The 27,924-nt window shown below is 36.7% G+C and overlaps 1 protein-coding gene across 9 annotated transcripts in view; it reads right to left on the bottom strand.

Moving 5' to 3' along the window:
• Positions 1–313: 313 nt before the first annotated feature.
• The window catches only part of stard8 (StAR related lipid transfer domain containing 8), an 87,489-nt gene continuing 59,878 nt past the window's right edge, over positions 314–27,924 (bottom strand). For 3 of the 9 annotated variants that reach the window (XM_073950480.1, XM_005171885.5, XM_073950481.1), the window contains 11 exons: positions 25,199–25,262; positions 22,026–23,329; positions 19,481–19,654; positions 15,956–16,115; positions 15,673–15,871; positions 15,369–15,579; positions 13,245–13,356; positions 12,832–13,053; positions 6,543–6,760; positions 4,378–4,554; positions 314–1,745 (listed from right to left, as the gene is read on the bottom strand). In XM_073950480.1, the coding sequence (XP_073806581.1) occupies positions 1,628–1,745; positions 4,378–4,554; positions 6,543–6,760; positions 12,832–13,053; positions 13,245–13,356; positions 15,369–15,579; positions 15,673–15,871; positions 15,956–16,115; positions 19,481–19,654; positions 22,026–23,329; positions 25,199–25,262 (2,959 nt within the window). In that variant the 3' untranslated portion in view covers positions 314–1,627. Of the gene's footprint in view, positions 3,406–4,074; positions 4,555–6,542; positions 6,761–12,831; positions 13,054–13,244; positions 13,357–15,368; positions 15,580–15,672; positions 15,872–15,955; positions 16,116–19,480; positions 19,655–22,025; positions 23,333–25,198; positions 25,263–27,924 lie in introns of all 9 variants that reach the window. The other 6 variants (XR_012405951.1, XR_012405953.1, XM_021476190.3 and 3 more) reach the window with 4 other exon arrangements.

Here is a 27,924-nt window from a genome sequence, read left to right as displayed (position 1 = left end):
AAGGCCGGCTGTCAGCCCACAGACTGTGACTCAGAATCAGTAATTACTGTGTATCAGTAACAAATTTACAATGAATAATGTAGGAAAGCAAATTTTGTAAGTGATAGTTCTCCACCACCTACTCTAAAATATATGTTTGGAGAAATAAACCCATGTCTTCCGATGTCCTACAGCACACCTTGTGCCAGCAGGACGCCAATGTGATCTAAAGGGATTGACGAACACCGTAAGACTCCTGTTAGTTGAATTAAATTCTGTTCTTAGGCTTAATACCTCACTCAGTATAAAAAAAACCAAGACAGAAACACAAACATTCTTTGGAAAAGCTCCTTTATTTTCATTGCACGGAAGGCTAAGTTCGCATATTACACAAGCAAGTTTGATTGTTACTGAAAGAATTAAATCAACATTACTAGAAAACCAATAGAAATATGATTCAAAAAGATGTGTAAATGGACCAGAGTTTTACATATTAGAATGAGTAAAACCAAATATAACCATATTATGACACTTGAACTATTTCACTGAGGCAGAAAACTTAAAACAAATGTATACACGTAGCTATACGTTTTAATAAATAAAATACTGATATTACATAATGCCCTGGTGAAACGGCACAGATTTAAACGAAACAAAAGTCTAGCGCATTACAAACGTTTCTCTTTAGATTCTCAAAGGCACTTAGGATTAATGATAACAGTTAAGAAATGTAATAAGTAAATTAAATTGTATCAAAAAAAAAAAATCCTTACCTTTAGGCGTAATAAAAAAGTTTAAAGTACAAAAAGTAAAGCTGTAATAAAGTCTCTTGAATATCATTCCCATGGATTCCATGCAGACGTTAAATTATTAAAACTTCACAAATGAAGTTTGCAAATGGCTGACGCAAATAAATAAGGAAGGAGGGGGTGGGGGAAAAAGAAAGGGACTGAGGTCACAAAAATAACCGATGTACAAAAATGTCAGACTGATTCGATTTGGCCTGCACACATCCGATTATCATATAGTTTATCAGCCGAGCGTGTCGTATTTGCTCAACAGCACCACTCAGAACATGTTTGTAGTCTCTATGTTGTGTGTCAAGCTGGACTGATGATGTACAAAATGCCAAGAACACAGAAAGCAGATGCTTGGATGTTCTAAACGTCTAGTGCTTGGCATTTGAGTAAACTGGTCATTATCAGTGCATCAAGACAAAAAATTCCTGCGCAAGTCAAAAACTTGTTTACCTGAGAAAGAATGAGGTGTCTGACAAACCACGCCGGATTATTAGACAAATTATTTAAGGCACTGCAGATACGCACTGCTTAACACAAATATAAACACTCACACAAACAAAACACACAAACAGATTAGACGCATTATCAACCATATGATTGTGAGCTTAAGCTTTTCACATTAATCATCCATGGCTTTTAAAACCACAGTGGGTTTGTTTTTGTTGTTTTTTTTTTTGCATAGTCCAACTATTACACACAGTACTGTGCTTTGTCATTCATTTCCAGACTTCTCATTCGCTTTTATTTCCACTTTCCCACTTACACTGACATCCTTGGTTATACACCTGCACACTCACCCTTCTCATTCTTTCTTATATAAAACAGTTTCACGTTTTAACCCAGTGGGTTCAGAGTTTGGTTTCGGGTCCTCGTGCTGTAAGAACAGGGAATGAGCTGCGTATTCTGGCAACCTCCATCGCACACAGATGACCGAAAACTTTATTATACCAATCAGGTGAGCGCCCCCTGCAATACAGAAGTACAACAAGTATAATTATTATTAATAACAGTGTCAACATAAACGCTTGTGATTATTGCAGAAGTATAACACCTCTTGACTAAACAATAGGAGCTAATGCAGGCCCACAGGCTGCCTAGCAAAAGTGGGGGCTATTTTTCTCTAACAGTGGACATTGTTTTTGCATTTTTTCCCAACATTTTGTATTTGACTATGAAGTTTAAATACAGCATTTTAATGACATTTTATGAAATTTGTGCTGGACTAGCTAGTCTTCTGGAATCATATGCATGCTTTTTACAGTAACAAAAATAATGACTGTTTTGTAAAGTTGCTTACTAAGATCATGTGCAAATTTTGTCAGTCTGAACACACACTACATGTTATTTTAATTAATTTATTTATTTGTTGTTGTTTTTTTTTCATTTTTATGGGGACTTGCCCTAGAGGTAGACATATGGTGAAATTCAATAATGGAATATTTTGTGATAATCAATATGCACAATATTGATAACAATTATTTAAACTATTTAAATATATTGAGATTGTATTAGTAGTTATTCGTCACAGCACCACATGCTTGAATAATTAATAGGTGATTTATATTCAAACAGATATTATTATTCAAACATTTTCATATCATATAGCTTGCAAAGATCTTACTTAAACTTTTTGTTCGTTAACACTTTTATGCTTATCCGCTTGTTAAGTGATGACGTGTTTGTGACGTATGTAAGTATGTATGTATGTTGAGTTGAGAAATTATATGTTTATGATCACTTTCAATTCATGTCACACATTAAAGTTAATTTTATATAAAGTCATAGTGTACACAACAATCTCTGGGCTTGCTGCATCACAAATACCTCAATTTTAACAATTTATAAAAAAATGAATCACTTTCGGGCCATCGGATATTAGGCATGGACATATATATAGCGATCGTGATTTTCGAAAGTATTAAATCGCTTTGTAAACGTTTATAATTACCATTTCATGAATGTCCTCATACAGTTGAATAGAGCGATTGAACCCGGAAGCCGATTCGTATGACGTCACACTTAACAAGCGGATAGTAAACTTATTAGCGCCTTTTGCTTTGAAGTGAACGGTGAGGTCAATGAGGACTGAGAAAAATGAGAGGTCATGGTACAAATCAAATCTACACATGTGTTTAATATTTTGTGACAATGACGTTGTTGCCTGCTTTCTGTTCTGTCTCTTATTCTCGTTTTGACCCATAGCATTACTCAGTATGGATGAGGATGTCGCATCAAAGATTCAAACATTACCGCTCGGTGGGTTATGTCACGTGACTTGCGTCACATTATTGTGGCTTTGAGGGTCCATGGGATTCGAATTACTGGCCAAAGATATTTCATTCATTCTTTTATTTTATTTTCCAGTTAGTAATCTGAGGTCGCCACAGCGGAATGAACCGCCAACTTATCCAGCATATGTTTTACGCAGCGGATGTCCTTCCAGCCACAACCCATCACTGGGAAAAAATCCATCCACACTCATTCACACACACATTTATACACTACGTTCAATTTTAGCAAACCAAATTCACCTATAAAACATGTCTTTGGACTGTGGGGGAAACCGGAGCACCCGTTTTTTATTTTTATTTTTTATTGTTACATAAAATAAATAAAAATATAAATTCTGAAGCTTTTGATCGTGGGGAGGGGTGTCGTTCAAACCACCTGAACCCGCCCTGGTTACGGGTATGTAATGTGAGCGTGCACACGGTGACACAAAAAGGCAAGCATAAATGTGTCTGTTTAAAAAACAATAATAATAAAAAAAAATCTCAAGCTCATTATTTCACATGCCTTGAGCTGCGGAATTTACAGTAAAACACAAAAGCACAAGATGGTCTAGCCGAGTAAACAGAAGTTGCAGATCAAATAGAATCCAATTAGGCTGTACATAGTAAGCTTTATTTACATTAACATACAAAATAAAAGCTCTGCCATTTGACCACTTATTGTACATGACCGAAAGTACAAATGTCCTTCTTCATGTTTACTAAGAATGTACTATTAAAAATTAGCCTATAGTGCCACCTGCTTTTAAAAAACTTATCTCAGAAACACAATATTCCAAAAATCTATGAATCAATCCTTGAATAACAATCCACCAATTTATCGGCTCAGCCCTAGAGATTGAGCACATTCACATGGCAAAATGCTTTTAAATGTCAAAAATGGTTGGGGGAAAAAAGCTGCCAATAAGAGCAATAAATTTCACGTTGTGCACAAGACTTAAAGCCAAGGTCACACTGAACTTTTTGCCCAATTCAACTTCCATTCATACACATGCGAATGCGGCAAATTGGAAATGTAATCCCATGTGGCAAGTTTTGCATGTTGCTTTATTCCAAAGTTCGAGCTTGGTGAACTCTAACCTGCAAAAATCGCATCATGTGATACTAATAGAAGATCAAAACGTGACCAGTCTGTACAGAAATATACAGAGCAATCACTCGCTTTATCAATGTCTAACCATCTGCTTTTTATCCTGCCACTTCACAGCGCTGTACGATTGTGCTTAACCCTGATGTTTTTGTTCAGTGTATTGTGGATAATATCCGAAGTATATAAGCACTCCATCCCTAAAACCTGTCTGTCTCACCGTAGATCGGCTCTGCAGTAGTGTGTGAGCCGAGACCGTCCCATTCCACATGGCTCAATGAACATACGGGATGTCAAAAGCACTGCCCGTAAGCCTGCTTCAAGCTGGACGTTATCATGGTCCACAGAGGAAGACACAAGAACACACACGCCTTTGGGAAGATCACTACACCAACGTCTGCAACACAAATGACCACATTACATGAATTATTACTAAGCTGTTAGAATAAAATCATTTGATTTAATTTGAATGGCAAGACTAATCAAATTCAACGGATCTTTTGACAGTGGAGGTGTTTCTACCATAAGAATATCCTGTAAGTTTCACAGGTTAACCCTTTAAAGGGATCTCTCTAAAACACTTATTGGAAAAATCCTAGAGTGTTTCTAGGAGTTATTACAAGAGTTTAAATTAAATGTATATTGTAATCAATGTCAATAATGTTACCATATATTCTTGATTAGATAAACAGTGTAAACAAAGCATTTAACCAACTGCAGAATGGTTCATTTGGATATCAAGTGGCATGTGATGTTCCAAGAGGACGTCCATTTGCATATATATTGTCTCCAGAGCCAAAGTTTTACAAATATAGATCATATTTACAGTGAATAAAGCACACTGTTGTACATTCAGTTGTGGATGGTATACGCATGCTGGTAGACTCTGGTGACTAAAAAGGACCAATAGAAAAACTTTTGCTTTGAAAAAGCCATTGATGGGGAAACTCTGCCCTGGAGGGTCGTGTCCTGCAGAGTTTAGCTCCAAATTTAATCAAACACACCTGCTTGTAGCTTTCCAGTGATCTTGAAAAGACTGATTAGCATGTTTCGGATGTGTTTGATTAGTGTTAGAGTAAAACTCTGCAGGACACCAGCCCTCCATGATCAAGTTTGCCCATCCCTGGTTCATTTGCATCTCTGTACAAACTCCAAATGAATTTCCCCTAATGAGGAACAAGTGAACGGCTCATTGTAATGGCCTTTCAGATGATATTAGAGAATAACAGGCTTTTTCTTTGGTTATAAATTTTTAATAAGGAACATACTATAGATTATCAAACCTTGCTAATTTAATTTATATTTATTTATATAGCTCAGTAGATCGCTCCAGTTTTCTGATTTTAGGTTCAGTCTATTTCAGTTCAGTGTGGTATAAATTTCACTGCTGTAAGTCCAAACACTCAAGAGCAAATCAAATCAACATGTAGCTCGACAGCTCGATGCACAGCTCCTAATATTAACTATCATTGTCTTGCATGCAGGCACAAAAAGCATGTGTTAGTTGAACCAAACAAAACAAACTCAAGCAGACAACACAATCAGTTTTTGCTTGTTTAGATCTTTGACAGTGACTTGGTGAGTTACAATGTTCAGTTATTGAGGCAAAATTTTATTTGATTTCATAATGGTGCTAAAATTACACATTTATTACCAAGCAGGTTACATTTATCACAGTTTATTGTTAATTTTTCAGTTTTGAAAGTAGCTTAATAGTTCACACTAAAACCAAAATCCATGTTGTTTAAAATCTTGAACACAAAAAAAGATATTTTGAAGAATGTGGAAACCAGTAGCCATTGATATCCATAGGAGGCATGAGCCTGTATAAGATTCTGATGGCATGATTATGATTACTGCTCTTAAATATGTTCTTTTTAAATGTCTGGGTAAAAAACAAAAACTTTCATTACTTTTGAAAACAATATATTTTACTATTTTAAAGATTTATAAAATTTTGGAGAAGTAAACATATCAGGCTAAATAATTCTAATGAACCATTGACTTCTGCTGTCTTCAACCGTTTCAAAAACAAGGATTTATTTAGCATTTAAAACAGCATCATATGATTTTTTTGCTAAAGTAACTTTTGTGCTAAAAAAAAAAAGTAAACAAAAATGTTTACACATACTTTAGGAACTGTATTACAGAAAATTTTGGCAGTCTTACAACCTTGACTTTTTCAAACCGCAGTATACCTTGAAAATAGTTAATCGCCCCATGCCTAATCCATAGTAGTAAAGGAAGTCCTACAAGGGCTACCGTTCTCCAATAATCTTTAAAATATTTTCTTTTGTGTAATAATGACAATTTTAAGTTGTTTTGGACGATATATACCTTTATGGAAATCGCACCAAAACAAAACTGACTCTTGCAGCTGCGTACCTGAGCGTTATGAAGTTTCTGCGAGGATGTGGAGCCATGCTGTCAGTGATGTAGTGGAAAACCTCAGTGTTGTTTTCCAGTGTCTCAATGACTCGACTGTGCAGAAGGTCTTCATCCCACAGGTGGCGCTCTCGCAGAACACGCTGCAGAACCACAGAGGGAGGGGCCTCGATCTCCACCGAAACACGCCATATACGCATCGGGTGACCATCTCCAACCTGTAAAACAACCAATCATTAAAGACCATGTACAACACAGAAGAAAACTAATGACGGCTTTTGAAAGTTCTTCAAGTGGTTCTTTGGCAAGTGAAAACACTGCAAAATAAGTTGACCAGATGAAGAGTATATCTATGCATGTCCCACAGTGTACAACCATAATTAGCTCCATTAAAATGTTCCTCAGACGATCGTTTCAGCAGGTGGGTTGAAGGCAGATGGGTCTAAGCTTGCTTGTGCCAACACTTTATAATGCATCTAATATTTAGTCTAAGGGGAGAGAGAGTGGACTGTCACATGCATTCAAATCTCATTCTCACTTTGAGTGTGTGACAAAAGACCAGAAGTGTACGTCTGTCTATGATGAACATGTAGACTTCAGCCTGACTGATGATAAGTGGCCAAAAAAGGCCATATGCAATTAGACTCAAAACTCCATTCATTTTGAGCGCACTTATGGACTGATTTTAAAATCCATATACTTGACAAAATACATGAGAAATGAAAATGTGTGTGTATACAGCAGTGGGCTGAAGTGATGTCCAGCCTGGGAAATTGCATATTTCTGTCTTTTATTCAAACAAACTGTTTGAGTGTAAAAAGTCTGTATGTCCTCTATGGTTCAGTTGTTCACAGGCAAATAGCTAGTACCGGAACACAAGGACTAAACTCTAAAGAGTAAACTTTAGGTTTATATGAGTGATTTTCATGGTAAAACAAAACCCATGTTCCACAATAAGCTGACGTGTTTTTTTATTTTTGGCCTAATAAGTTAAATGCTTTAAACAAGTTTGGTCTTTTCCGCTTCACTGTACAATGTTTCTCATATTTGGAAGGTTTAATTAAACTTGTAGGGACATTAAAACAAATACTGGGCTAATGTTCCCCTATGGACACTTTTGGCCAGTATTGTACTTGTTAATCAAGCATCTACACACATTTCCCAGAAAGCCAAACATTTTATAATACAGCAATTTACACAAGTAAATGTCTATTCTTGTTTTTCTGACATCATTGTCATCATTTAGAAGGCTCTGGCACTGGGAATGATTCCTAAGAGCTCATAAACACAGGAAATATTAAAATGATTTGGCTTGAGAAAGCAGATGAAAACAGCAGCAATTAAAATGGGTTCAAAACCATCTTGCAATGTAATAATATTCTCTAATGTTTTGGCACTTTCAATTGCTGCCAGAAACTGATCTTAAACTGTACAATATAAGGCACATTTAGAGCAGACCACAATAATAGTACTTAAAAAACACCCTCTTACTATGCACAATGTAGGTTTTTATTTATAATTTGGATATCTGAAATAAAATCAGAATGACTACACTTCATAAAAGCAACAACAACAACAACAAAAATCATTATGTGATTTCTGAACCATTGCTGGTTTTGTGGTTCTGGATGTCTGTCAAATGAAAATATTAGAACATCAGTGACGTAAAGAGATACGGATTGTATGATATTTTGTGGGAACCAACAAAAAGCTGTTGTGCATAAAGGAACTAAACACTAGTCATACACACTATCATCAAAAGTTTTACAACAATCAGCATATTAGAATGACTTCTGAAAGACCATGTAACTGGAGTGAAGATGCTAAAAACTCAGCTCCCAGAAATTAATGACATTTTTAAAGGATACTCAAATATAAAACCAGTCATTTAAAATGGTAAGAAATATGTCAAATGTGTACTGGTTTTGTGTTTGGATCAAATAAATACAGGCTTGGTGAGCAAAAGAGGTTTCTTTAAAATTTTCTTTTTACTACTGGTAAATTTTTACCAGTAGTGTATATATGTGAAACAAATGAAAAAAAAAATCTTGCAGGTGTGTTCTAAAGTCAACCTGATATCACAAAAAGCTGTCTAAGCATATGTTTCATGTTTTGTCAGTTAAGTGGCTAATAGGTTATATGCACACAGATTTCAACAGATTTTTTTTTTATTTCAACCAGCCAGCCTCAGGGCTTCTGGTCAACCGTCTTTCCATTATAAAATTGCCACATTTAAGGTCTTTCTCTAAAAATCAGTGATCTTCACTGCCTGTTAGATATATACGATATAAAGTGGGTCTCAGACAGGACAAAAAGCACTGTATTAAATTCCATTTTCCCCACCATGTGTTTAAAAAGTTTATTTTACCTCAGTATTTTCAATGTAGTGCTAGCGGTTACACGGTCTTTCACCTTGTTTTACACTTCAACAACTAAGTGAATGCTTAAGTCTATTTAACGGAATTTATTGGAATTACATTACAACATCGATGCTGTAAAATAAACCTTAAAAAATTGAAAATAGTCACATTAATCTTTCACCGGAAGTATATCATTGGCTGAAAAACACTAGTTGTGCATTTACCCCTCATTCATATGAGCTCAGTCGAACAAAAATGTATGATTTTTAAAAAGGAGGCATGCCAACCCCATCCCTAAACCCAACCGTCATTGGAGGATGAGCAAATTGTACCAAATTGCAAGCGAATGAGATCATATGAATTCATACGAATTAGCCACTAAATCAAAAAAGTTCCTAATTGCCGTGAGATTGTGTTATCTAAAGGATATATATATATAGCAGAATGTTCTTCAGGCTTGTTTCTCCTATTTCTCTCAGCAAACTTTAGCTCAAGTGTCAAATGGCATTTTAGCAGTGACCTTCCTCTCTTCCAGTGCCAGTCTAAAGCTCTGACTGATGGAGTGCCCTGTAAACAGTTGGATGCACAGTCTCTCTAGCGTCAGCCACTGGAGCTTGTAACCTTCACACAGTTGCTGTGCTGAGGGCAGCCTGTCACAGGTGGATTTACAGCTGTGCCATGTGCCTTTCCTTTTCTTAATGATTTCTAAATTGATTTAACCACACTGTGATGGATATTCAGTGACTTGGAAATGCACTCGGATCTATCCTTGCCTCGTGTTTTTCTATTCCTCTTTCAAAAACTTGCTTAGATTGCTTCTCTTTCTTCACGGCCCAAGTGCTGCCACAACACTGAATTTCCAACCTTGGCAGAGGGGGTTTTATACAGGAAACCAACTTAAGCAAGCATCTTTAAATATTTGTAATTATTTTCATCACTTTATGGAGGTGTAATTGAACGGTGTCCACTATGGATTCAATGAAATAGAAACATCAGAATGTGAAAGAATCGGAGTATGATTTCTTTTAAAGATAAAACCCTGTAAAGGATTTCAGTGTTGAAAATAAAAAAATGTGCTTTTCTAAAACCTGTAAATGCCATCTGAAATTTTCTTCTAAAACTAGCATTTTTATCAGGCTCCAGTGTATGTTCGGTAATATCACTTTTATGGCAAAGAATAAGTCAACGTAAACAAAAAAGGTTGAAAAAATTATTTATTTTCTATAGAAATTCCAGACAGCACTTAGAGGTTTTTGCATCTGAACTCTTCATATATACAGTTGAAATCAGAATTATTAGCCCCCCTTTTAATTTTTTTTTCTTTTTAAAATTTCTCCCAAATTATGTTGAACAGCAAGAAAATGTTCACATTATATTATTCTTCTTGAGAAAGTCTTATTTGTTTTATTTCTGCAAGAAAAAAGGCAGTTTTTAATTCTTAAAAAATATTTTTATTAGCCCCTTTCAGCTAATTTTTTTTCGATAGTCTACAGAACAAGCCATTGTTACATATATATATATATATATATATATATATATATATATATATATATATATATATATATATTTAGGGATGTAACGGTATCAGAATTTCACGGTACGGTAATACCTCGGTATCAATGTCACGGTACGGTATTTATTGAATCATTTACAGGAAAAAACAAAACTTATGAAAATACTCCAAAAAAGTGCCAAAAGTGTCAATGACATACAAATTAGCCATCTATCTGTAAGCTTTGAAACAGGAACTTCAATTTTAATAACAAAAAAATATTAAACCATATAAAAAAAAATTTAAGTTTTTAATTTAGTATTGTTGAAAACTCACCACATTCAACATTTAATCACTCACTCACTTAGATAGAGATGGGTTTAAAGGAAAATTATCATATAAATATAATCTGGTAAAAGCTGGTATCTCTGGGCATTTACAATGTCCCCTGCAACAGAAAAAAACCCTCTCATTTGGGACTGAGGTTTCTGGGACAAGAGAGATATGACTTATATGACTTATTTCTTGAGCGCCGAAAACGGAGCGTTTCGAAAACGCTGGAGAGGTCGTTTTCATTCTGAAACGCTGCTGCTCCGTCTCAGTGTGGATGGGGAAAGACGGACACATCTGAAAACGGAGGCAGGGCTGCAAACGTTCGCCTATCTGATTGGGGCTTTTCCTCAATATTAAGTAGCCGACACACAGTTCAGTCTCGCATCCTCTTCTTGTAAGTTAAGACTTCCCAAGTTTGATCAAGGCTGCAGTATCCCCCTTCTCAGTTTGATATGGAAAACATACCGAGGACACGGCTAAATCTTCAAAGGGAACAGTGTACTTTATAACTTCATTCACATCACCTTGGCTACGTTGTTTCACTTTCTCAACAATAAAATGTAAACATGATTTAAGGAACTGCCTATTTTCTTTTTAATATTAGCAACTTAACAGACAGCAGAAATGTTGAGGCGCCGTGCTGCAAATATGAGCGTCTTCACTGTGTGGATATTTATAACAAAACGGAGCCTATAACAACTGCCTCCTTTCAATTTCAGTGAAAATACGAAACGCACCCTCTCTTTTGCTGAATATCAGTTTTAATAATCGACAATTATAAAAGTATAACATATAATAAGTTAATACATTGTAGGAAATAAAGGCAAGCGATCAGTCAATGTACCTGGATTAATCATTAACTTATCTTTGCGCTTAACCAAAACATGTTACCCGTGAACAAGTAACTTAATAGATTCCAATGACCAAAGTCAGGGAATTGGCCTATGTCGTTAGATAAAGACAACAACATGAATGAAATATCACGTTTAGCAAATATAGTGAGATTAGATCCAGCGGGAGATGCGTGATGAGCAGTCCGACAAGCAGAGCTCTCATCTCATGCTGGAGCGCTTGCCCGAGAGTGTCTGTGGTCACGTGATGTGCGTTTTCAGCGTTTTGGTGTGGACGGAGAGCTGTTCAGAAACGCTGGGTAAAACGCGAGTGTGGACGCGGATCGTTTTCATTCTACAACGCCGTTTTAAAACTAAAACGCACTCTTGTAAAAGGGGCCTTAGAGTTTTACAGCTCTTTTTGATCCCCGCTTCTTGCAGCACACTCCATTTCCGCATTACTGGATCTGTAGCGACAACAGACCGCAAGGGATGATGGGGATTGTAGTTTTCGCTACCTCCCGTTCGCTTCATTCGCCTGAGCAAATTTTCTCAGAAGACCTATAGTTTTACCGAGTCATGCGACTTCGGTAATATCGAAAAAAATTAATATTGCGGTATGACGGTATTTACAATACCGTTACATCCCTAATATATATATATATATATATATATATATATATATATATGTATATATGTGTGTGTGTGTGTGTGTGTGTGTGTGTGTGTGTGTGTGTGTGTGTGTGTGTGTGTGTGTTTATTTATTTATTGGGGTTGGGCTTATAATTCTGACTTTAACAGTGTACTATAAACTTGATCCTTTTTGGTAAAATTACATAATTATTGTGGTTGCTTTTCCCTTTGCATTCAAATTTTATATTCACATTTATTTTGGTTGAAAACCATAGCAAACTTTTTTGAAACACTTCTCTCTTGTTGACACCAGACCTAGAAATCATTTTCACTCCAAACTTGAAAATATGTCTGGCACACACTGATTTTCAAATGCATGTTGAAATGAATGTGCTTCCATCTCCTAGCAGAGAAGAAGTTTGTGTAAAACAGCATTTACTGTGGATAAAGGTGCACCAAGACACCAAGAACACTTCTGAACACTATGACTAAACAGTTTTCACATGCATTTAACAAAAGTGTTCATTTTGAGCCTTTAAATCTAATGTAAAACTTCAAATCAAATTCACTCTAAATAATTCAAATCCATCTAAAGTGACTAAGAAAAATAAGTGCTTTAAAGTGGATTTGTGCATCTTTACCTTTTTATAAGCCAGCTCAGTGTTGTCGGGTCCATGGGCATGATGCCACCCTTTACTTCGCTCAGATGCCTCTCTGAGAAGACACTGAACGTTGTCTTCCAAGTATGCCCGATAATCCACTGGCTCGCCCAGGGCATTGACCCCGAGCCCATGCAGAGGCAGCGGCTGAGCATCTGCAGCCACATAAGAATTCCTAGACTGGAGCATCATTTCATGCGGGATCTGCAGAGAGAAAGAGTGACAGAAAGCTGAATGGTGCAAAACATGAGCTGCTCCGTTTTATTCAAAAAACTAAAAAACTACAGTGATTAATATACATGAGATAATGCATGGGGCCTCACTCACAAAAAATTTACATTATCTATGCCTTTAACGGCTGATTTATACAAATATCAGCATTTAAATGTGATTACCTGAAATAGCTTCTTGCATTCTGTAATCATGTGACTGAGGCAATGTGTGGCAGCCATGTTCTCACTCAGGTCCTTGTGGTCTGGCTTGGCTCCACCTTTCCTGCTTATGAGCCTAACCAAACCGAAAAGAAATTTCAACTACCGAAAAGCAACAGAAAATCAGGACATGTTGAATGCTAACAGAGCTATTCAAGGGATAGTTCGCCCAAAAATAAAAATTCTGTCATCAATTAATCATCCTCCACTTGATTTAGATCTAACTGGGTTTCTTTCTTCTGTTGAAAGACACAAATGAAGATATACTGAAGAAAGTTGGAATAAACAGCCATTGAACTCCACAGGATTTTTTGTTTCTATTAAGAATGTCTGCTTTTCTCCAACATTCTTCAGAATATCTTGTATTGTGTTCAACAAAAGAAGAAAATTTATAAAAGTTTAAAACCTATAGTGTGAGTAAATAAAAGATGAAGCTTTTGGATGAACCATCCCTTTAAAGCAAGATTGTCTAAACTCGGTCCGGGAGGTCTGTTGACCTGCATATTTTAGTTCCAACCCCAAATAAACACATTTGAACCAGCTAATTAAGCTCTTTCTATACTAGAAACTTCCATGGAGGTGTGTTGAAGGAAGATGGAGCTACCCTATGCAGCACATTGGTCCTTCAGGACCTAGTTTGGACACCCCTGCTTTAAAGCAACACTATGCATGTTTCTCTTGCAACTCCCTCTTGTGGTTGATGAACTCCATTACTTCTTACCAGTGTCATCAATCTTTTGTTGTGCTTCTCTTTGGGCACTCATGTGAATTAGTTGTCTAATCTGACGAAACTGCCATAAACTGACACCTTGTTCAGAAACCATATGCATAAAAACATTGAGAGGAACTGATTTCCAGTCAGCCATGAGAGCTGTCCATTAGAGAGCTTCACTGAAGCTTTTGTCCGCTGGCCTGTTTAAGGGGAGAATGAGCATCGAAATCTACTTCTATCTTGAGCTCTTACCTTTTCTTGTTTATTTAAACAGAAATGTGACACTTAAAATAATAATAATAATAATAATAAACCATGTCCATCGACCAGGTAAATAGTTGGTGTTACAATACACTATTTTCCACAAATATTACCACATGCAGCCAGTTGCCTCTTTCAGATCACACCATCAACTGCAAGCCCCCATTTTCAGGCTCATGGCCAATCAGTATCTAACTTTTTCCTTCGCTTTCACCAACAAAACCCTAATCATAGGTTTCTTTGGTGCTTCCACTATTGCGTTCATGTTGGTGATGGTTCTATATTAGTTTTATCTCACAGTTAGCTTTTAGCTAACTTCACCTACAAAAACAATGTGTCATGTGCCTTAAAACAGATCACACTATACCACTCACAAGCATTTCTATTTCTATCCATGGTTCTGCTGGCAGGAGATGTGTGAAGCTGTGTGTACCAGGTCACTCACCCAAAGTTGCAAGCATAATTTTTGGGTGACAGGAGGCATATCTGGTAGCTGCAGCAGCAGAATTCATATATTTATTAAGATTATTCTACCATTGATATAACATTGAAATAGGTTAAAAACGTACATATGTATACTTTACACAAAGTCAAATGAACAGCATTCTCGAATTGATAAAGTGCTGCTGGATACATGTTCAACACCTGTGCTATTTCTGTGCGGAAGCTATGAGTGATTGAAATATCTGTATACTAAAATAAAACTAGAGTTCCTGTTTTCCTGTTTTTGATGTTGCCATCAACGGTTTTTGTTACTGGCCTGAGATACATCAGAGAAACAAAGGTCTGTGCCAATCTTGGCACTTTGTCAATAAACAAGTTTGAAAAATCATGAATATTAATAATGATGTGCATATGCAATTATGCAAGTCTGTAAGCATACTGCTCAGAATTCAACATTCACAGCACACTGTATGCTTAGTTTTAGAGCACACGTAAAAACCATAAGATTACTGTTAGCATTAGCAGTTTTACAAAAACCTAGCAGTATTTATATTCCTTTCTGTTATGCTGGTTTCTTTCCACCGACTCTTAAAAATTAAAATCACTATTTTCATGTGGAACTTGGCTGTTCTTATCCACACACACACACACACACACACACAAATACACACCTTGGTGAAGCACCATCTTTCTTGGAAGCATTCAGGTGCAGTATGGAAGGTGCGAGACAGACAGCCAGACTATCTGCAGTCATCTGGTTTTCCTGTGCAGATGCAATGTCACTGAGGAAATAGAGCAATGTCTGCAGAACCTCTCTGTTCTCATCAGGCAGCAGGATCACGGCTGCTTGTACGGCCTGTAAACGCTGCTCTGCTGGAACAACTACACACACACACAGAGAGAAGAGTGATGTAGAGCTTACAGAAGCAACGACTTGTCTCACAAAAAAAGTGAAAATCTGTTTGTGTCACTTACACTGGTATACATGTAGAAAGGTGTCTGTAAGTTTTGAGGTGAGCACAGGTTCAGGCAGATCCCTGAAGTACTGTTTAATCAGGTCAGCCACATCATAAGCTGATTGGCCCTGGTAGGTCACATGATCAGGGGAATTCTCATTGAGCTGCCTGAGGGCCTGGATCCGGGATTTAACCCCCGATTTCCGGAATATTCCCACCTGTAAAAATAAATGACAGATAAGAGACTGAAGGAAAATAATAATTGAGCGTTTGTGCAGCTGTGTGTTCGCTTGCAGACAAACCTTCTCCAGACACTGGCTGCGCAGGTATCTCATCGCCTGCTGGATGCTTTGAGGCAGAGGCTGACCAGTTCGTTGGACATTCACAATTGGTGGAACACCAAACACATGCTTATCTTTGTAATCTGGAACTTTGGAACGCTTCATAAACTTTGGAACCACCCTATTCATTGATAAAGACAAAATAATATGAATTAGAATACCCCCGGTATGTCTTTTAAATACTACCTTCCATATAGTAAGTCTGTGAATCTAAAACCTCTATAATGTTTAAAAAAGTGCACAATAAATGGAGTTACTGTCTTTCAGATGAAGCCAAAAATATATATAAAAATTCTGAACTGCCTGAAATAAGCTGTCAATATTTCTAGTCTTAATGCCCCAGTACGCTTCAAACTAATTTAAAAAACGGACTGAAATGACGTATTTTTGAACAAAATCTATGTTCTTGTTGCGTCGCATCTTTTCCCTACACCAGCAGCACAATTTGGTGCGTGTCTGTAGCAAATAGAACAATGCAAAAATGCGGTAGTGTTTTTGTGGAGACAGCTGTTAGTATATGTCTGTTCTGGTTTTCTAATCTGGCCACAGAAATATGATGGGCTTTGTTTTGAATGCACTTCATTTAACTCGCATTCATTCAATCATCTTGTTTATTTTTTTCAAATATTGACCAAACAAAACTGCATCAAAATTAGGCAAGATATCAAAATTCAAAAAATTATTTCAAAAACAAGAATCTTCCAACAAAAATGACTACAATGGTCAAAACGTTCATCTCACTTTTCTGTCTTTTGGTGTACTGTCATCCCATACTATACACCATTATAATGTTCACAGTTATCGAATGAAATAACAAAACAAAACCAGCAATATTTCAACTAAATAAAAGGACACTTTAAAAACTGGCTAAAACACTGTTCTCTCTCAGCCACCATCATTGTTGTTTACCATGACACATTTACCCCTGCACTGCAGCAGGCATGATTGTGATGGAGTGTTTGAAAACAGTACAAATTCTTTTTGACCTCAAATGAAGAATAAAAAAAGAACTTTGTACTTCATGTACTTTATTTAATTTCTGCACTTTGCACTCGAACTTTATACTTCAACATTTGAAGTATACCAGAGCGTTTACCTTCTGTACAGACCTATGTTGGTGACAGCCAAAAGAAGATGACGCAATATGCTTGCATTGACGCAGTACAGCCATTGTCATTGTTACTGTTCGTATCAATATATATACTAGGTCTTCTATGGTGACCAATCACAAAAGGTTAGGTCACTGACCAATTAGTGTAACTTAGTAACTGGATCCTTGAACAAAGTGATGTTGCATTGTGAGAGAAAGAATTTTTGAACAGGGATAAATGTAAATTTATCCAACATACATAAATTCGATAACTTTTATACTTACCCCCAATTCTACCCCTTAGCCATTCCCCTTACCCCTACAAAATTGGGATTGAGTCTTAGACTACCAGTCAAGTCTGGGGTCAGTTTTTTTTTATGCTGTTTTTTAAATGTTTTTTAAAAGAAAATTATATTGTTCCTCAAGGCTGCTTTCTTATTGCATCTAGTTTCGAATTCAATTATTATGCCAGTCATTATTGCTTTATTGCTATTACATTAATACCTTAATCTTTAAAATTAGATGAATAATTAATTAAATTAAATGATAAACTACTTTTGAACAGTTATTTTATAGTGCAATAACATTTCAGAATTTTACAATTTGTACTGTATTTTAGATTTTAAAAATGCAGCCTTGGGGAAAAGTTTATTTTAAATCAATTAAAAATCCTACTGACCCCAAACTTTTGATCGGTAGTGCATGTAAAGTCTGTCTTTATTTCAATAATTCGTTTACTTACTAATTACAGATAAATTTTTTAATATAATTTTTTTTTATGTTTGTATGGCAAGAGGAGGTTTAAAAAGTGCAGCAGTTCAAGAATCCAATATGTGGATGTCCAGGAAAAAAAAACCTGCAAGGTCACACCTTTGCCAGATAAATTAAACATCATTGCAGAAGCATAGAGAGCAAGAGCAAATGGAATTGCAGTAACATGTATAAACCCTGTGAAAATGGGATCTATTTGCTTCCTATGACACTGACGCTGATGCCGGTCTTTGACTGTGGGGTGTGTGGGAATGGACGAAAGAGGAAAGATAATGCCTTTTTGGTGACTGGTGCAGAATGAAATGAATCATCTTTTTGATCTGTGAGCCATGACACCATCTGATGGACCCATAAGCTTCTCATCAGAAGTCCTTTTCCTGCAGCTGGAGTTTAAAATGGACAAATGCAAAAATTATAAACCAATTTACACTCCGTTCCTGCAATGCCAAATAAAACATAACTGGAGAATAAAAGTGTGTGAGTGTGTGTGTGTGTGTGTGTTTGTGTGTGTGTGTACATAAATAGAACTGTAATTTTAGCCCTGTTGGCGGAGAAAGATATGGAATGTAATTTTCATAAGCAATAAAAAGCCAGCAGGGAACAGATAGAGAGACAGAAAGATTCTGTCATTAGCTGCATCTGTTAGAGCTGTTTTACTCAACTGAATGTGCCATTAAAAAACACTTTTGGCAGAAATGAGATTTCCTGCATCTGACATAAAAGAGCATTAATGCCACAACTGACCTCATGAGCCAGGAAACATGTCCACCACATTAATGCATATACATAACCTGCACATATCTTTTAAAATGAGAACTTTCTTTGAGCTAAAATACTGGGGGGATTTTTAGAAAATGTATGGGAATACGTGACTATGTATGAAGAGAAAAGCCCAATCCCAATTCTACCCCTTAACCCTCCCCCGTTGTGGTGTCCCAATTCTCTTTAGCTTGAAGGCATAGGGCTAAGGGGAAAGGCTAAAATACACCATCTACAACGACAGCATGGCTGCACACAAAAGTCAGGCGATGCAAAATTTTTTTTTTTTTTAGTCATTATAACGAATTTTTACAACAAACAAGCATATGTTTTAATACATTCAAGATGACGTTCGTTTTACCATCATGTTTAAAAAAAAAAAAAACACTAAAATAAAAACGCTAGATTTAGCTATCTATAACCCAAAATAATTACTGCTGTATAGCAGTCCCACAACATTTTGACACTCAATGATACTCGAATCCCCAGTCAGAAAAGTCTAGTGGCTGGGAATAAGTTTTTTACAGTGTCTGCTATAATGCTAATGTTGTTTTCTTGTGTTTACATAGATGAACATGGCCACGATGTAAATACACAGTTAGATCGTTATGGTAACATGATATCGTTGCTATCAGTGATTTCTTGAAGATAAATACAAAGAAATAACACCTCTGGAATAACTACAGCATTCACCATCATCGATCTCATCGATTGTGATGACATATGATGACGTGTGCAGGTGCTGTAGTGTTGTCCCATTTCTTGGGGGGTAAATTTTAATGCTTTTTCCCTTCACACTCAAGGGCCAAGGGGAAGGAGTAAGGGTACAAAAATAAAACTGGGATTGTGCCAAAGTGTCATCTTACCAGTTCCAGCCATGCTTGCTGGTGTCCGTGTGTTTCTCCAGGATGGCAGTCAGTCGTAAGAGGCTGAATTTCTGCAGCAGGTTGAGCTGTGCAGCCGACTGCCTGTTGATTTCTAAAGATGCAGAAGATACACTCGGGCGATGAGAGTTCTGAAAACTGTGCCATCGCAACTTCCTATGCATAGAGAAATGGGTGGAAGAAAAACAAGCGGGAAAATGAGTATGATAAACCTATGTACAAATCTATTATAAAAAGAACAGATGTTTAGTCTCTTGAATTTAAGGGACACATGTTAACATACAGTACGTTCATTTCAAAACATGCATATTTACTTCACTTACCCGACTGATACAATTAATCTTGATCTTAAAAGAGCCCCTATTATACATTAAAAAGGGTCATATTTTGGTTTTATGGGTCTCCAACAACATACTGATATGCATGCAAGGTTCAAAAAACACTTTCATGGTCTTATAATATGCATTTATTTTACCCAATTATGCCAGCGACTCCTATATGAATCGGTTAGTGATTAATTTTTCCCAAACCCCTCCTTAGCGCAAAGCTAATCTGCCCTGACTGGACCGCTGACAGTCTGTTGCATCTGGTCAACAGCGTTCAGCGCGAGACCGAGTAAAACGCCCAGAGCGGCTTATCAAGCCCTGGGTCGCCAACATTGGTATAGGATCCGATCGCAGCGGATGCCCAAAACACATTTCATAGTAAACTTACTAACACCACAGTAAACGGTACCCAGTTCTCAACAGTGTTATTTAGACACCAACCCGCCCAGTCTCCCGGATTTTTTGTGTGTGCATGAGTGCATTAAAGCAGTGCAGTTAAACACTAGCATATTGCTCCATTCTTGACCATGAAACACATTCAGTATTAATCTACACAGCGGCAAAAGCTAAAATATTCTGAACCTTGACCACTGTACGTCTGTAGGAACAGCTGACGGTGGACATAGCAATGACAAATGGCAGTGGAACACAAGCTCACAAACGCATTTAAATCCGTAAACAAAGCAGCACACGTTGCGTTTTCGACGTGGCATTAGACACGATCTGAGAATATTAAGTGTTAAGCAGGTACAGTACAAGCCATTACAACTAACAAAACACAAACAAACACATAATTTGCAAGCTAGAGAAAACAAGGAGGCAACCATTTACTTACACTTATGAAATATGTCATGGGCCAGGTCTGATTTCATTTATTATCTTTCATTTTGGAGCTTTTCTTCCTTCTCAGCTGTAGATAACTTTTTTATTTGCAATCATTTCTGTGGCACCTCTTGCGTGAAGTGTTATATGTTCTTAGGGCTTACCTGTACACTACTTTGCCCAATGATCACATCCCCAGCCAGGGGGTTGTAGCGCTCACCAGCTCTCCTCTACTGTCCTCTGACAAGCAATCTCTGCGGGCTACTATTGCGTTCACCCTGAGCCAAAGCCGTTTTAGTGCTGCGCACCAGCAAAAGCCCAGCGTGCAGAAGTCTGCCTTTGTTTGACTTTGTGCCTAATAAACTGTCCTTATTTTGCCCATACCCCTGGTGTATTGTCTGTACATTACAAAACGGAGGAAGAAACTAATCCATGAGCTGTGTACTGAAAGTTCTCTGAAGCTCTGAGAAAGTCTCATACATCAATAGTCTTTTCTGATCCATCCTTTAACAAACGGCCGATTAATCTCCCATTGTAAACTTGTAGATTGCTGAAGCACTCCTTTCCCTCAGATTCCAATAATAACCGGGTAAGCACAGCCTCTTCATGACTCATGACTTCAGGATCTGTTTGTTTTCCTTTTTTTTGCAACTGTGCTAGTGGGCAGGGCCGCAACAATTAATTTTCCCGGGTCTGTGCGCACAACAATTAGGCGGGGCCCATGTTTCGTAGCCACGTCACACTGAAACAGCTAAAGACTCGTTATCAAGATGATTTATTCAAACCACTATGAGTCGACTCTTTTATAGATGAATCAATAGTTTTAAAAACTGTCCACTTTCAGATTTAAGCCTTAGCTGTATATTTCACTTCACTTAGAGCTGTGTTACACACTACATGGAAGTTCATTTTCAAAAACTCATAATAGGGGATCTTAAAGTAACTGAAAAATTATTGTGTTATAAGTGATACTTACAATAATACTTTAACAATTTTTAAATAAATGTTATTTTAAGAAAGGTATTTTATTGGGGGAAAAACAGGGATATTTTTAGAAAACAGAGTTTGTGTACCCCAGGGTTTGATAAAAAAAAATCTTTTAATTATCATCATCAGTGATGTTTGCTTAAAGACTTTCCATTTTAAAATGGAAAAAATCTAATCCCAAACACAGACTAGCTGGCTTTTAAAGTACACCCAACCCTCACTGTCACAAGACTTCAGTTTACCAAGACACATCTCTCGCTCTCGCTCTCTCTCTGTCATATTCGTTCACAACCTCACAAACACTTTGTCTGGATAAGGACCTACTGCATTCAGAAGTGTTGACAGGCAGGAATTTCCTTAGTCTGTGAAGTGTAACCATAAGTTTTACTCACCTGCTGGGTCTTGTAAGTGATGCCCCCACACCAGAGTCTCTCCTCTCTCTCATTTCTCCTTCTCCTTCTCCCTCATTCACAGAGTTTCCCGCACTATCGTAATCGCTTACTGTGGTCCCAACATCTGACATGGATTGCTCATCATAGTTCAGACTGCTGGGTAATGTTGTGTCTGCTGTAGACACAGTCTCTGCATTCGATTGATCCTGTGGCTGAATACCAAGGGAGCGTGACCATTCCTCAATGTTGTGCTGTAGCCCGTGTACGTGCTGTAAAATGTCATCAAGATGCTGGAAGACTTTCTTTTTTCCAGGGTCAAAAATGTCACCTGGGCTGCCTGGCGTTTCTGGAACATTATCATAAATGCTTCCAAGTGAACTAATGGAGTTCCTCCTCTGCCCGAAACCTGACAGAAAGTCTTGTGACCCACTCCGACTAACACTTCCATCCAATGAAAGGTCTCCGTCTACTCCTGCCCAGTCAATATGGTCAGGACTTTCAGAAACAGAGACAGGACAGAGACTTTCAATTGACAGAGATTTGGGGAAAGTTCCAGGCTTGTGGTCAAAGGGGAGGTGGACCACACGATCCTCTTTCCTCTGACGGTTGTTGTGACTGGTTGACTTGGGAATCTCCCAAGTCAACTGGTAGTCTTCCAGGTAAAGACATGCTCTGTGAGGCTTGTGCAGAGTTACTTTCTGGCTAACATTACTCCGACATATGGTATGTGCCCTCCATGATGGATCTTTGGTGTTTCGGCACTTATTTGTGGTTTGGCCAGGCAAGCTTGCATCAGACGTGCAGTGCAGACCTGAAAGTGGCTGATGCCGAGTTACAGTCGAAACACTTTTCAAGACTTTCTCATTCTCACTGTCCCGCTTCTTTACTGACTCTTTCCTTCGTAAAAATGATCTAGAAGGACGCTTTGGCTTTTCTCTAACTGATGGAAGAGAAGATGAAGATCCTGTGTCGTCGTTCTCATCTTTGCTGGCTGAGACAAAAACTGACGATGCACCCTCATTGACTCCACTGAAAGGTACAACCTCTGGAGAAGTTGTTTCTCGAGCACTGTCTAGGCTCAAGCTACTATTGCTGAGGTCAGAGGTCAGGGACGTAACTTCTAGTAGACTGATGTCACTCAGTACACTATCGCTGCTGCCTGAGGGTCGTAAGGTTGAGGAGCGGTTGCCTGGGGAGACAGGAGTCGGTGAGAGAGTGCGGAGACGGGACCAAGTTTTACTCTCTCGTTGAAAGGCCCAGCGAGAGCTAAGAGCACACGCATCGTCCTCCTCGGAGTCCTCACTCTGCTGATGGTAACAGACACAGACACACATTTAGATGACAAAAACTTTTTATGACTCACTATTCATCATGTTAAAGTAGCATAAACAAGAGGCCCCAGATTAAAATGGGGCTGGGCGATTAATCAAAAAGTAATCGAAATCGACATTCAGAACCGACAATCAATCAAATTTTTACATGTTGATTTTTTTCGATTACTTTCAATTAAACTGCATGTGGAGTCATGTGACCTAGCTCTGTTTTATACTTTATATCTGGTCAAGTAGGACGATGAACCCATTCCCAAGCCTCACTGAAAATGATTGGAAGCTGTCCCAGAGATGCCTTGAGAGGGCATATTTTCCATTACATTAAAATTATTATTTATCAAAAAACAAATATACATCGGAATATTTGTTTACAGAAGATGCAATAAATGCACTATTTAAAATATTTATAGTAAACAAGTAACTTCGTTTTAGGTACTGTGTGGTTTAATTTTAGATGTTTAATAAATAATCATAGATTGTAGATAGTGTGCGTTTCCTTTAATCACTTTAAAATTAAGTAATGCACCCTTCATTCAAAAATATCTTACTTGTAATGTAACATATTTATAACATATTCATATAAACATATTTACTGTACAAAATCTGTTAGTGAACTATGAGGGTAAAAAAACTAAACAAAATAATCTTTCATGAATCGTAATCGAGTTAAAATGTTAAATTAAGAGATTTTGATTTTAGGAATCACCCAGCCCTATTTTAAAATTATTGTTTTGTTTTGAAAAGTAACTTTCCAGCTGAAGTAGGCTTATGACTGTATCATATCAATGTATCAATCGCAATATCTCAATATACAACATTATCTTGATATTATCAGGATATCACCAAAGCTGGAAAAATCATTGCTTTAATGGGTACAATAGCTAAAAATACTTAACATATTGCTTTATTGTATACACATGTTCAGAGTAAATAAATGTTTTAAACAAATTAAATTGCAAAAGGATTATAAAGTACAATAGGAAACACTTATAAAGTTTAATAAATTCTTATTAGTGACATTAGGTAATGCATAAAAGTCAACAGTGAGAAATAAAAACATTATAGTTGTAGATTAAAGAATACAACTTAATTCGATTAGTTATTAACTCCATTTAATAAAATTACGATTTTTTGATTGAAATGCAATCAAAACAGTATGCATTATAACAATTCTGCCTGAAATATTCACTTCTAATAGGTCACTCTCGACATTCAAAGGTGTGACTAAAAAGCAGGCTCATCCGGGAACTTCAAATCCCCATGACCGTTAGAGAGTTCAAATGCATATACTTATATACGACTGCTGTACAAGACATCAACCATCCTGAATGTACTTTTTTTCCACATATTACATTGCAATTTGCCACAAAAAACACAAAAAATATATTAGTTAAGTAAGGGATAAAAAAAAACCTAAGAATAATAAATGCTTTTGTAGCACTCATGACATGAAATTAACTATGTAGTTGCATTTGTTAAATTTACAGTTAATGAACAAAAGGTCTGTAGTCACAACATTGTCAATGTCATAGGCCCAATTTACATGTTAAAAAAAAAAAAAAAAAAAAAAAATGTTTGAACATAAATTGCCTATTAGGTCTTCAAGCATAACACAACAAACTTAATATTATTAAATTGCACTCAAAGTATAAATAATAAATAAGTAGTCATAGTATTCTGAAGTACCCACAATATCATTAATATGCATGTTCATTATCACAATATACTAAATTAATAAATATCAGGATATGTCTGTTTATGTCAAAGTTAATGTAAAGAGACAAGTAAAGAACAGATGTCACATAACGGAATCAGAAGTGTACAGCGTGTTTGTTTGTTTACCTGTTTACACTGGAAATGAACTTCTAAGCTCATCGCAGCACATTTGTTCAGGGTCGTTAGCCTCCTACACACAAACAGAAACAGAGAAAGCCTATCTGAGTGCTATGGAGTTTATTTAATGTCTACAATATTACAGATATCGTCGTTTTAACAATGTGCAAGCTGCACATAAAAATACCCTATTTGAGCAATCCAATCAAATGCAGCTACAATGCTTCTGTTTGTCAAGTTATGAATCTCTTCACTGCAGTTTTTAATCAGTGGAATGATTGGAATTGAGCATTTAATCAATAGGATTGCATCAACCAAATTGCTTAGACCAACGATTAAAGAAAATCTTATCTGTTATAATGCCTGTATAAAACGGGCCTGAAAGGACTGGCCTTTGAGCAACCAAAAGGAATCTGTTGTTGCAAAAATTTTAAATCTTTAAAAAAACAATGTGTCTGGTGATAACTTTTATTCTCAAACTCAATGAAAAACATAGCCGTTAAAATAAAAAATAAAATAAAATAAAGACATGACAAATCCCTAATTTAAGTTTACATTTACAACTCAATTTTTGGTTCATTAATGTCGTTAAAACTATTTTATAAACAAAATTTACAGTATGAAACATTGAAAAATACATTATCTTTAGTATCAACATTCAATAAAGGGAAAAAAATCTAACTATATAGGATTAAATGTTAATTTACTATGTAAATTTAATGTAAACGAATGAATAATACAAGCAGACAAAATTGCTAATGTCTGTTCACTACAGACTTACTTACACAGAGGATAGATTTTTCATGAACCTCGGCATATAGATTATATTATTAGAGTTGCACTATATCACATGGTTAACTATATTACAGATCTGCTTTTCTACCACATTTCACATTAGTATGCCCTATGAAATGCCCCATCACAACAAAGCAACTTTTGCATTATCAACGATTCAATTTTTTCTAAAATTTGTGTTACTTTACCTGTACAATTGCGCACAAAACTCAATAATGACATTTCCAAATTCACAACATAGTGGATTAGAGTTCCCTTTAACTTTGTTTTTTTTCTGTCATCACTTTATTCAAGTTCTTTACATTTAGTTCTTGTGTGTACTTTATGTAGTTACAAAGACACAAAATTGTGGTATGACTTAGTTGTACTCTTAAGGCTGGGACACACCAAGTTAATGGTCTGACATTGAGCTTCGTCAGGCTATCAGTCAGCATAAGTCTAGCAATCTATCAGCTGAAGAGAGTGCTGATTGATTGTCTAACAATGATATTGAATTTTTTTTTCTGTCATCAATTTATTCAAGTTCTTCTCATTCAGTGCTTACATGCACTTCTTTGTCTAGTTAAGAAGACACAAAATTGTGGTATGACCTAGTTGCACTTTTAAGGCTGGAACACAGCAAGTCAATGGTCTGACATTGGGCTTTGCCAGGGTGTCAATCAGCATTGGTCCAGCTAGCTATCAGCTAAAAGAGAATTCTCTGATTGGTTAACTAGCAGTGAATCAGATTTTTTTTCTGTCATCAAGTTCTTCTCATTCAGTACTTGTGTGTACTTCTTTATGTAGTTACAAAGACACAAAATTGTGGTATGACCTAGTGGTACTCTTAAGGCTGGAACACAGCAAGTCAATGGTCTGACATTGGGCTTTGTCAGGCTGTCAATCAGCATTTGTTCAGCTATCAATCGGCTAAAGAGTGTGCTCTGATTGGTTAACTAGCAATAAATCCAAATTAAAGAACACAAAGTAAAGTGACATACACAAGTAAACAATTCAAGTCAAGAAGAAACACAAAGAAGCCAGCCTAATTTCACAACATATCAGAAATATTTGCAAATGATATAGATTTTTACATTATCAGACATATTTGCACAAGCCAATGCATCCATGGTAAGTGACAATTACTGCAACAATGGTACTAAATGCTTAGTTTACACTTTGTCTGAGTACATTTCATCTTTCAATTTCCATTTGTGAAATGACAAAACAGATTACTGACCCCCACCGGCGCGGAAAGACTCATCTAATAATGTAATCTCAGAATGTGTGCATTCGTTTGGTGTATTCACAGGCAACTTTTTGGTTCAAATGGATCCATACACAATCTGGGGATAGTTGATAGGTATCAACTTGGTGTGTCGCAGACTTTGAGGTGGCTTATAGACATGCCTTGTGTCTTTTTAATTCAAAATATTAAAAATAATTAACAGGGTTTTTGAAATTCATAATCAGGTACATTTTCTTGTAAGGGTTGGGTTGATCGGTAGGAGTAGGCTAAGGTCAAATAGTGTTTTTTACAGTGTAAAATAAATTACACCTATGGAGAGACGTTGTAAACCACACACACACACACATATATATGTATAAATAAATAATGAGTGTGTGTTGAGATGTTGACTGAGCCTGGCTGACGCTCCTGGCTGAATTGCATTAATGCCACTCTTGACAGATTGATGAATCTATCAGCTCATGCAGTTTTTCTAGAATGGTTTGAACTTGACTCTGCTGCTCCCTCCATCTGTGCCCAATCAGCTCTGACATGACAGTACTTTTGTTAGAGGTAGAGAGGCATTCATCACCTTGTCATTATCTGATTATCAGTTTGTTTACAGCTGATGTGAGTGGCCTCATAAGTGTGCGAGTGAGTGAATCGCTCATGGGCATTCAATGCTCTCAGTTAATTAGTTCACTCAGTGTGCACACTATGGTCTCATTCTGAT

Source organism: Danio rerio, chromosome 5 (genome assembly GCF_049306965.1).
Source record: "Danio rerio strain Tuebingen ecotype United States chromosome 5, GRCz12tu, whole genome shotgun sequence".
Lineage (NCBI taxonomy): Eukaryota > Metazoa > Chordata > Actinopteri > Cypriniformes > Danionidae > Danio > Danio rerio.
Note: the sequence above shows the minus strand (reverse complement) of the source record. Positions and strands in the feature narration are given on the sequence as shown.